The sequence below is a fragment of the Acomys minous genome (genome assembly GCF_964271855.1).
Source record: "Acomys minous genome assembly, chromosome: 12".
Classification (NCBI taxonomy): domain Eukaryota; kingdom Metazoa; phylum Chordata; class Mammalia; order Rodentia; family Muridae; genus Acomys; species Acomys minous.
In genome coordinates, this window is record NC_140493.1 from 105,727,714 (window position 1) to 105,739,743 (window position 12,030).

Sequence of the window (12,030 nt, forward strand, 5' to 3'; positions counted from 1 at the left end):
CATTCTCCTGGCAACAGCCTGCTGCCCACTTTGGGAATGGCTGTCCCCACCACCTCACGGCTGACCGTCAGACTCTGGGGTTACTGAGAAGTGAGGGTTGCAGAGCCTCAGGGGTTCCTCACTGAGGGAGAATACCCACACCCAGCCTTTGGGGAGTAAGGCAGAGCCTTGAGCTGCCGGAGGTGGGAGCCTGGCTTCACGGAAGGCCTAGGCTTGAGATGTAGTGAGAGGAGAGAAAGAGGAGTGTTCTATGACAGGGCTATGTGTGCAAGGGTGTCGACACCACAGTAGTGGCCCTCAGAGATAAGGAGGGGAGGCAGAGCTTGTAATCCTGTCTTGCTGTCCCTCTCCAGGCAGGAAAAAGGACTCAATGGCTCTCTTGTGGTACCCAGCCAAACCCACATATGTCCTCAGCGCCGTTCTTAACGCATTGCTGACAAAAGGTCAGAGGTAACTTATGCTAGGAAGTCCACCTTCCATCCCTGCCATGGGGAAGGGGTGGGGGAGTGTGTGAAGCAGATTTGACTGGGGGATGTCAGGTCGGGCTTGGCGGCTGAGCATATATGTAAGGCCAGCTAGGACGAGAGGACAAAGCCAACAGGGCACTGTGATTGTCTAAGGGTGGAGGAAGAGGCCAGAAGGGTCATGATGGTTGAGAAACTGGAAGCCTAGAGGTGGGGGCCTTTTAGAGAGTAGTGAGAAGTCCCAGGGAAGACTGGGCTCCAAAGGGAGAAGTGTTTGGATTCTGTCACATTGCTTTGAGATGGTGATAGGAAATCTGGAGGTGCCAGCCTTGAGAACCTCCTGGTGTGGAGTTAGCATCGGTTCATGACGTTTAGGAGTGAGGGATGAAGGCTGAGCCCCGGACGCTGGGCTTTCTCGCCTTCTGGAACAGGAGGTGGTGGTGGAGAAGGAGCCATAAAGGCTGCAGAGGATGAGCTACAGGCTTCCTTGGCTCAGGAAATAGGGCCAGGTGGGGACTGGGGGTGGGGTGTCTAGGTGGTGGGGGCAGAAGGTGGGACCCTGGATGGGACTGGGCGGGGAGAAGTAGCTGAGCTAGGGTGACTCTGACCTAGCGGGGGAGGGGGACATTTGTGATCTTCTGCAACTCAAGAGGGACTTCTGTTTGGCTTCTGATATGGACTCTGTGAGACCAAAGTGGTACCTAGGGCTCGGGATCTGTGGTTAGCTAGTGGGTGCTGGACCACTGATTAGTTTTGTTACCTATGAAATGTGGATAATGGGGAAACAATGAGATAGGTTCACTAGTGAAAGGCACTTGACACCAGGTCTTGAGGGTCTGAATTTGATCCCCAGAATTCACATGGGGGAAGGAAAGGAATGACTCCCAAATGTGTGCTGTGGGATGTGACCTTTCCCCCTCTTCCCTGCTCCCCACCCCAACCCTGTGCCCATTAACGTAAAGTATGGATAATGACAGCCTAACGATCCGCCAGTGAGGACAGCTGTAAGCCATCAGTGTGCAGAGAGCCTCAAGCACTGAGCAAACAGGTGATCCCTCAGTGGAGGACAACCAAGGTGATGTCAGAAGCCACCAGGTGTGGTGTGACTCATGTTTGTAGGACACACCTGGTTGTCCTGTGCCAGGTGGCCTGGACTTTGAGGCCTGGTGTCCCTGAGGCTGGAGAGCTGTTGTCGTCGTCAAGGTTGGGGATGAGCAGGTATCCATTTGTCAGGTCTTCCGGAAAGAGCTAATGGCTTTTTGATGCCTGTTTGCAGCTCCTGGGGCCAGGAGAGTTGGGCTAAGTTAGCCAGTTTGGCTATCAGGTCTCCTGTGACCTCTTGTGGTGAGACAGTCCAGGCACCAAAATCCAGGTGTGTGCTACATTTGACTCATGCTCTAGGTTAAAGGCTTAAGGACCACCCTCCTCAAAACCCCGGTGTGCAGAGCCAAGGCTTTAGCACTGGGGCTCTATGGGAACCCAGCTCATGCATATGGGGTTCCTGCCACCAGTTGGGGTTGGGGAGGGGCTACTGTGTTGAGGTGGATTAGGCCTTCACAACCACGGCTGGGATGGAGAATCAACAGGAAGGCTCTGGAGCATATGGACCCTGACGCTTCCCGTAGTCCTGGGATGTTGTGGTAACCAGGACCTCAAAAGTCACGCTGTGACTTTGGAGGCAAGCCCAAACAGGGAGGGCACCTTTCTGACAGCTGCTGGCTAGGAAAGTGATAGGGGACAGGACAGATAGAGCACTCCACTTGGATCCAGCAGCCCAGGACTATTTCTGTCACAGGGCCATCAAGGGACAGTCCTCCTTGTGTCCCTCCTCCCAGCACTGCCTCAGACACCATCATACAGTGGAAGCAGCTCAGGCTCAGGGAGCACGTGACTCACTGGGTCCTGGGAGCTGCAAGTGGGCATCAAATGGCCATTAGCACTTCTGTGAAAAGACCCGACAGCTACACAGACACCTGCTCACTCCCAACCCCAAGGACGCCACCTCTTCAGGGTATCCAGGCCTCAAAGCCCAGGCTGTCCAGCATGGACCATGAGCCACGCATGCCCACCGAGCTACGTTTGATTTAATGAGATTTAATTTTAGGTAATTTACATTTAATTAAAACTGGATCCCCAATCCAGTTATTAGAACACTTTTAAGTAGAAGCGGAGCATCTTGGACGTAAGACTATACCTTTATGGCTGTAAATCTGATGAAATCTAAATACGAATCACGTATTTCAGATGAAGATTTAGCATTCAAATTGAGATGCGCTTCAAGTGTAAGACACACAGAAATTTCACAGACTTAGCACGCAAAAAAAAAATATATTCGATGTAAAATATCCTGCTAATATATTCTATATTGATGTCATGCTAAAAGGATATTTTGGATACATCGGGTAAAATAAAACACATTAATAAAACGAATTCTGCTTATTCCTTTTTTTACTTTGTGAAAAATGAGGCAAGCTTCAGTGTGGTGGTGCACACCACAATACCAGCCGCTTCCAGAGGCAGAGGGAGGAGGGCAGAGAGTTCAAGGTCATCCTTAGCTACACAGAGAGTTTAAGGGCTATGTGAAATTCTGTCTCCAAAAAAAAAAAAAAAAAACCCTCCAAAACCTACCTCCAAATAAATAAAATACATAAATAATATAAATAAATAAAAATGGGACCACTGGAAAAATTTAAAATGTATGATGGGCTCGTATTAACATTTTATTCTATATTATATTTTTATGCAATAATATAGGTCTGATCCACGTGTGTGTGGGGGTAGATGTTGGGGTGTCCATCAGCTAGGTGCAGTTTCTGGGTCACCAGCTTTTTTTTTTCCTTCTCCATTTCCAAGGAGCACGACTCCCCCAGGGCTGCTCAGAGGCTGCTGAGCTGGAGGGAGCACAGCTTGGAGAAGAAAGGGGAGGGGGGGGGGTGGAGGAGAAGGAGGAGGGTGTGGTTTCAAGCCAGGTAGCGGGAGCTGAGCTGTTGGTGGGCGCGAGGTGGCAACCGCTCTCACAAACTGCCTGGCGGGCAGGCTGGGGGGGGGGGGGACCGTGTCAGTGCAGGCACAGAGTTGTGAAGTGCAATCACTCGTGGGAGGGAAATTAGCTAAAAATCAGCCGCGTTTTGCTCTGGATCCGGCATTAATCACAGCTGAGGATGTAAGAATGGAGGGGTTTTAGAATGAGGGAGACTGGCGGCTGGAGGGGGCGCTGGGGTGGAGGCAGATGAGTGGGACGGAAGTGGCTTTCTGGCCTCCTTTGGGCTGGCTGGAAGGCTGGGGTGGTTTGAGGTAGAAGAGAGAGAATGTGCTACCATGGGCTGCCTCAGTTCTTCCTTCCTTCCTTCCTTCCTTCCTTCCTTCCTTCCTTCCTTCCTTCCTTCCTCCTTCCTTCCTTCTTTCCTTCCTTCCTTCTTTTCTTTCTTTCTTTCTTTTTGGTTTTTTAAGACAGGGGTTCTCTGTGTAGCTCTAGCTGTCCTGGAACTCGCTTTGTAGACCAGGTTGGCCTTGAACTCACAGAGATCCGCCTGCCTCTGTCTCCCGAGTGCTGGGATTAAAGGCGTGCGCCACCGCCGCCCGGCTGCTGCCTCCGTTTCTTAAGAGGAGTAGCTGGATGCTGGAGGAGGAACACAGAGGAAGGCTCCCCTGACAGTAGGTCTGGGGTAAACTGAGTCACTCAAGAAGATGCCTCCATTTAACTTGGACAACTCACTCCATGACTTTCTCTCTCTCTCTCTCTCTCTCTCTCTCTCTCTCTCTCTCTCTCTCTCTCTCTTCCTCTTTCCCTCCCCACCTCTCTCTCTCTTTGAGACGGGATTTCATTATATAGTTAAGGACAGCCTGGTCTTCATAATGAGAGATCCTCCTGCCTCTGCCTCCAGAGTGCTGGGATTAAAGGAATGTGCCACCATTCCCAGCATGTCCCCTTGTCTCTTGTGTCTCCGACTGACCCCCCATTTGCCATGTAGCCAAGGACAACCTTGAACTCCTGATCTTTCTGCCTCTACCTCTTAAATGCCGGGATCCCACGATTTGCTACCACACCCAATTTTACATGATTTGGAAGTTGGAAACCAGGGCTTGTGTGTGGTAGGCAAACACTCAACCAACTGATCTACATTCCTGGTTTGATGCTAATTCTTATTTATTTATTTATTTATTTATTTATTTATTTATTTGAGACAGGGCCTCTCTGTGTTAGTCTTGGCTGTCCTGGACTCGCTTTGTAGACCAGGATGGCCTCAAACTCACAGGGATCCACTTGCCTCTACCTCCCAAGTGCTGGGATTAAAGGTGTGTGCCATCATGCCCAGCCCTTGACACTAAATCTTACAAAAGATATCTGGGTTCCAAGAGACTCTAGGTAACCTTATTGTTCAGAAATCTCTAGGGGGAAAAAAAACAAAAACAAAAAAACAAAACAAAACAAAACAAAAAAGCCCAAACAAATTCCTTTTTACTGTATAAACAGCCCTGGCTCAGGTCAATGTCAGAGGTGACATCCACGATTATCTCTGGCCAGTATCCAGAGCGGGTTCTCCTTCCCAAGTTCAAGTTTTCCCCCAGGAAGATGGGAAACGGGCTTGGAGGAAGAGATCAACTGGGTCTACAAAAAGGAGTCCTGTTGGAGCTTGGAAGGCCCAGTGAGGAGATGGAGGTGGGTGGGGGAGAGCAGGCTGGGAATGTTCTAGAAACTGGCAGACAGAAGCTAGGATAAGAGAGGACAGAGACACCCAACTTGCTACTGATGGATGCATATGGGTGTGGCATGAGTGATAAGTGAGATGTGCTTTGGGAATGGGAATCAGACAGATGTGGAGGTACGAGAACACCTGGCTCCCCTCCCTCTCCGCTTGTATGGTGATCAGCCACTTTGGGAGGTCGTGGTCTTGTTCCCAAACTCAGACTTGGTCTAGTGACTCCCAGCTTAGGAGGCACCCTGGCCATCCATCTCACCTTCTCTAGCCTGAGGTTAGGCCAGGGAGAATCAGACTAGGGGTGACAACCCTGATCTAGTCTCAACTGAAGGGGTGTCGCTGTGCCAGAGGACCCTGGGGCAGGCTTATGGTGGGCTGGGCTTCCAGGAAGCCATGTCCCTGAAGATGGGCCGAGGTAGAAACCTGGGGAAGAGTAAGAGGTATTCCCGGCTTCGAGCGGCAACAGCGCTTTTATGCGCCAGCTGGGCAGACAGCGTATTTCTTTTAAAACGAGCTTCTGATCTTCTCGGGTGCTGTCTCCATGTGCACCTGAGCCTGGGGTGTCTGGCATCCATGCACGTGAGCACAGAGTCTCTCACTTGCTCCTACTTTCCCCTAGCCTTCATTGGACTTGCTAGTGGTTATAACAAGCCTACCGTCTCCTGAGACAGTGTCTGCCATGGAAGCATCTTCCAGAACGCCACTTCATCCTGCCTGTGACCTTCACTGGTTTCCCTCACCCTGTCCAGCTACACAGACTGCAGCTCCTCCTCCTCCTCTGAAGACTGCTCCACCCCTCCATCCCCAGCCCTACCTCCCCTACCACTCCATCGTCCCAACAGCCCCCTGGAGCCCCATTCCTGAGATTTAACGACCTGTTGGGTTCTGCTCAGTGATGGTCCCCGGCTCTGCGCTTACTTACTTTCCACGGCGAGAGTGATGGGCTGGCTGGTCTTGTTATCTCCGTTCTTGTCGTTAACCGCCTGCACGTAGTAGCGGCCGGCGTCGGGAGCCACTGTGGACAGGATGACCAGGGTGTTCTCCAGCGTGATGGCTCTGAGAAGAGGCAAAAGATTCTTTTGGATAAGGGGCCCAAAGGGCTTGGAGCCAGGCTGTGCGGCTGGGGGATCTGACTATACTCCCCTACCTGGGAAGAGAGTAGCCTCCAAGACACCCTCCGCCCCTACCCCAGCCATCTACTGCTAAAACCCAGTGTCAGTGTGTGCAGAGAATCTGCCGTGATTGGGGCGCTGCCATCCCAACCATCCCTTCGTTCCCTGAAACTGAGGCTTTCTCAGCGCCCACCCAAGGGGCAGGTTCCAGGCTTTTTTTGTCTCTGACCCGCTTGGAATTCGGTTCCTGTTCGTATGACAGTCTTGATGGCTTTGTGAGGATGCTTCTACCAAAAGTTCACGGAGTGAATGACAGTAAATAATGATGGGTAACACAGATGACTCTAGGATCAGTGTGTGTGTGTGTGTGTGTGTGTGTGTATACATGTGTGTATATGTGCGTGCATGAGTGCACCTCTGTGTGTATGTGCATGCTTGTGTGCATGCACACATGCATGTGTGCATGTGCATGTGTGTACGTGTGTGCATGTGCGTATACATGTGTGTATATGTGCATGCATGAGTGCACCTCTGTGTGTATGTGCATGCTTGTGTGCATGCACACATGCATGTGTGCATGTGCATGTGTGTATGTGTGTACACGTGTGTGCGGGCACATGTGTGTGCAGTGTGTGTGTGTGCGTGTGCGTGTGCGTGTGTGTGTGTGTGTGTGTGTGTGTGTGTGTGTCTAGCCAGAGGTCAATTTCAGGTGCTGTTCAAATGATCGTCTTTGTTGACACAGGGTCTGTCACTGGCCTGGAACTCACTGAATCAGCTATGCTAGCTGGCCAGTGAACCCCAAGGACCAGCCTGTCTCTGCCTCCCCAGCGCTGGGGTTACACTTGGGTTCTGAGAATCAAATTCAGGTCCTTGTGTTTGTAAGGCAAGTACTTTATATATGAAGCCATTCCCCAGCCCTGGGATTGGCTCCTTCCTTTACCAGTTTAAGCAGATTCAAAGGCCATGGATGGCCTGAACTAGACTTCTGAGGGCCACACCCCTCCAGTCTCCTCACTGGGGATCAGTTTCCCCTTCCCCGTGTGGACTGGGCTGGCCCCCAGCATAAAAATCAGATGGGCCTTTTGTTCCAGGCTGCTTGCATTTCCCAGTGCTCATCACTAGACCAGCAGACAGGAAAACAGGGAGCCAGGGGGTCCCCCTCAAGTGGGTGTGAAGTGGTTCTGGAGAGCTGCCCACACCAGCTCTGCCCAGCGTCTCTTACCCACTCTCCTGGTGACAAACAAAACCATTAGTTTGCCAAGTCTGTCTCCAGATTGTAATGCGATGTGCCCGAGACAGCTGTTAAACATCCTTAATGTTAGTTTAACAAGGACAAATCCAGTTGAATTCTCTTCAAATTTTCCCATTAGGTGAATGTTACAGAGTTTTAAACAGGCTCCCAGATAAACATCCTCACTAATGTCCCTCTGGCCCAGCTCTCTCCTAGCCTGGCTGTGCCGCCCCACCCCCTTGCTCCTCGTTTTGGGACATTTCAGGCTCAGAGTCCCCCTGCCATCAGGGCTGTTCTGGGCAGTAGGGTGCCATGCTCTCTGCCCTCCACCAGTGCTTAGGGATACAAGCGATACCCTAAATGTCCTATGGAGAGCTCTTTTTACGTTTAGCTAATGAGGTGACAGGAGTAACACCATAGCCAAGATAGAATAGTGCATGTGTACGTGTGTGTGCACTCGTGTGCATGCCCGAGAGTATGGATGTATACGGATGTGGGTCCATGTGCACGTGTTTTTGTGTGTAGGCCAAAGGACCACCTTGGGTGTTGTTTCTCAGGTGCTATACTCCCACTCTGAGACAGTCTCTTACTGGCTTGGAACTTACCAAGTAGGCTAGGTTGGCTGAGCAGGGGCAGGGAGTCCTAGGGATCTTCCTGTCTCTGCTCCCCTCACCTCCTGACCACCCCCCCCCAGTGCTGGGATTACAGTGGGAGCCCCCATGCTGTGCTTAGGAATGGTGTTCATGTATTCAGGTTTGCAAGGCAAGCACTTTACTGATCCATCATCTCCCCAGGCCCACAGCCCTCACCTGGCCCAGTCTGGCTTTAGGATGGAGGGACTTCCAGGGGGTGGGGTGGGGGTGGGGGTGGGGGTGGGGGTGGGGGCGGGTCAAGGAACTTCAGCATTCCTCGGTTTGTGTCCCTTTTTGTCCTTCTAGGGAGTTTTCTAGATGTGGCACGGTGTTTGGTGCATAGCGGAAGCGGCAGTTTTGCAAAGCTAATGCGATGCAGGTGACAATGTAATACACGGAGGACGGTGGAGGACGGTGAATGGTCATACGTGGCTCTCAACCAGCTGTGGTGATTTTGCTCCCAGGGTGCCTTTTATGATTGCCACAGCTGCAGGAGAGTAACATGGACAGGTAGTGGGAGAGGCCAGGGTGCACTACCCCAAGGGAACATGTCTGACCCTGGCTGTCCACGTGGGAGACTGAGTGCTATGGCCCGGGTGTGGTTTGAATGTCTTCCCCAATGTTGATGAGTTGAAATAAATCTGATCCCCATTATGAGACAGAAAGAGGGGCGGGGCCTCTTCTGACCTTGGCATTTAGGGGTGGGGCTGTAGGGGGTGGATTAGTGCTGGGTGAGGTCATCAGGACAGAGCCCCATGATTGAATGTTGGGAGCTTTGTTAGAGGGAGAGACCAGAACACACACACACACACACACACACACACACACACACAGACACACACACACACAGACACACACACACACAGACACACACACACAGAGACACAGACACACACACACACACACACACACAGACACACAGACACATACAGACACACACACACAGAGACACACTCTCATATGCTATATTGTAGTCATACGGCACCCTGTGCCACCTCAAGACTTTGCCAGCAAGGTCATTACAAGCTAAGGCCTCTTGAACTTGGACCCCTCCCCCGCCAGAGCCAGCAGCCAAAACACAGCATCCTGCATCCCTAGCAGTGGAAATGAACTAAGACACAGTGAAAAACTGTCTGAAGAGGAGCCTTGAGGCACGTCTCAAGTCGGAGGCTGTGGCTGCTTGGCCAGCAAGGCACAGCTCTGCATCTTCCTCATCTGGGGTTGGGTGTGTGGCCCCTCTAAACTCAGATCATGGGAACCCCAGCATGATCCTGGGGTGGATCCTCCCCTCTGCCGGAGCAGGATGACTTTGGAGATCAGTTTTGGTGGTGGCAGAGCTCTAAAGACCAGGTTTCAAGTGACTATGTGTACCTGTCCATTGCTCTAGGTCAGAATTTGGATGGGGCTTTAGTTCACTGGAATTTGGTCGATAGGTTACTACGGCAGGCATTGCCAGACCTAGCACTCTAGCCTAGAAGCCGTGGAGTCTGAGAGCCAGAGGGTCTGGGAAGCCACAGGGCATAGGTTCTGGACATGGAGTGAGATGGGAGGCAGAGCCTTCTCTGACTTGTCACCTTGATTCTACCAGGAGGGAGAAAAAGTCGATGGGCTCCCCAGCCCTGTGCGTGTTGACTGTGCCTTTTTTAGGTAATCGTGGAAGGATGCTATGCCTCATTTCCAGTATGGCCACAGCATCCAGTCTGCTGCACCACATACATACCCACACCTGGAGAAGCTGGGGAGAGCAACTCGGAGTGGAGCACCAATGCCAACGCTCACCTCTCAGGCAGGGGGTGGGTCTACTCTTATTTGGGGTCACCAGGATTGGTCCTGGTTCTGCATCCAATTTGTTGCTCTCTCATTCAGCAGCTCCAACAGAGCTGGCTTCATAATTTAATTAAGAGGAGAGTAAGCCATCCTGGAGTGTGCCCAAAGTCCCCAGCATGTGTCTCTGTTCGGAATCATGTCCCTTTTCAATAGTAGGCTTGGGGCCAATCTGAGTCCTGCCCAGGGGTAAGAGGCACACTCTGTAGATAGTGGAGCCTTTCACGCTCTGCACAGCCTGCTGGCTAATAACACTTATCAGATATTGAGCACCGGCACAAAGACGCAGGGGATTTGCATCCAGGGAGCCTTCCTGCTCATCTATGAATATTAATTCAGTGTAATTACCAAAATAAAACCACTCCAGTGCTCCATCATAAATTTGGTAGATGTGTTTATGAAAGTGGGTAGGAGTGGTCATATATAACTAGGAGAGAGAGAGAGAGAGAGAGAGAGAGAGAGAGAGAGAGAGAGAGAGAGAGAGAGAAACACATACATGCAGTTGTGCAGGCCAAAGTTGCTATATCCTGTTAGCAACAGTGCTAGGTATGAGAAGCAGGTGAGGGTGGAGGATGGAAATGAGAAAAGGATATATAATGCTCTTAGGTGACCGTAGGAGAGGGTCTGAAGCAAAGGACTCATCTACCTCTACAAACATAGTAGGTAAGTGCCAACATGCCCCCCTCCTTCACAGTCAGGGCAGACATTACTAATCAAATCATGAGTTCTTTCCCATGAGTATGGTTAGAGCCTCAGAATTGTTTCCAGCTCTGAGTTCCAGGCATCCACTGTCAGTTGATCAGCTTTCAGGATGCCTTCACTGATACACTCTCAGGAGTTATCAAGTGATACACTTAGACATGGGGTTAGAATGGGGTTGGGACATGACATGTCCCAACACCTATGTGGTAGATAGAACATTTCCCTTCCAAAATGTGATCTCAATATCAGCATGATGGTGATCCATTCAACTGGATTTATTGAATTTTAAGCCTAGAGAGGCACACTTTGACTGTAGGGTAGCTGTCCACCTGTTCATCTGCAGCTTACTCCACCCTTCACCTTGCTGGGTACCTATGTCTCATGCTGCCTGCTGGCTGGCTGTTCATGAAGAGACCAATGGCCTAGTGGTGTGGATACCGAGGGCCTTCTGTCCGAGTTCTGCCTTGTCACTGGTTCTGCCAGTGGGATGTGCGTAGGGGCGTGGTAAGTGTGTATTTCCTCTCTTTCTATTCTGAAATATCCAGAGATTGTGCTGGGGCAGTCAGGCTAGAGGATGAGGCATGAACACGGCCAAACGACCTGCACAAGGCTATCTCAGAACAGTCAGTAACAAGCCCAGACCAGTGAGCCCATCCATAAGAAGCACCTAGCCTGGGCAGCCTACACCACAAATCTTCACACTCCTAAGAAAAAGACAGCAAATGCTTATTGATCTACGGAGATGCTTTGTTACACAGCAACCCTGTGGCTGTAGATGCCTGATACATACTGAAGATGGTTCGCTCTGTCTCTCTCTGTCTCTCTCTCTCCTTCTCTTTCTGTCTCTCTGTCTCTCTCTCTCCTTCTCTCTCTGTCTCTCTGTCTCTCTTTGTCTGTCTCTGTCTTTGTCTGTCTGTCTCTCTCTTTGTCTCTCTCTCTGTGTCTCTGTCTCTTTCTCTGTCTCTGTCTCTGTCTCTGTCTCTCTCTCTCTCTCTCCAGTGTCTCACTAGGTAGCTCTGGCTGTCCTAGAACTCACTATGTAGACCAGGCTCGCCTTGAACTCACAGAGACCCATCTGCCTCAGCCTCCCAAGTGCTGAGAATTAAAGGCTTGTGCCACTAAGCCCAGCTCTGAGGATGGTTTTCAGCACCGGCTACACATTAAAACCAAACACGGTGCTTTAAACAATTCTGACAGCCAAAGAGCATCCCATTTACGTGGAATCAGAGTGCCTTAGGCAAGAACCTAAGGATTGGTTCATTTCAAAGCTCCCACGGGGGCCAGACTGAGAACTGCTGCGTCAGGATCAGCTCTCTACGAGGCCCAGTCGCTTACTTGTGTCTGTGTGCTTGTCTGCACATATGT

The 12,030-nt window shown here is 51.0% G+C and overlaps 1 protein-coding gene across 2 annotated transcripts in view; it reads right to left on the reverse strand.

Moving 5' to 3' along the window:
* The window catches only part of SDK2 (sidekick cell adhesion molecule 2), a 286,136-nt gene that overhangs the window by 102,066 nt on the left and 172,040 nt on the right, over positions 1 to 12,030 (reverse strand). For both annotated transcript variants that reach the window (XM_084750571.1, XM_084750570.1), the window contains exon 5: positions 6,087 to 6,220. In XM_084750571.1, the coding sequence (XP_084606697.1) occupies positions 6,087 to 6,220 (134 nt within the window). The remainder of the gene's footprint in view (positions 1 to 6,086; positions 6,221 to 12,030) is intronic.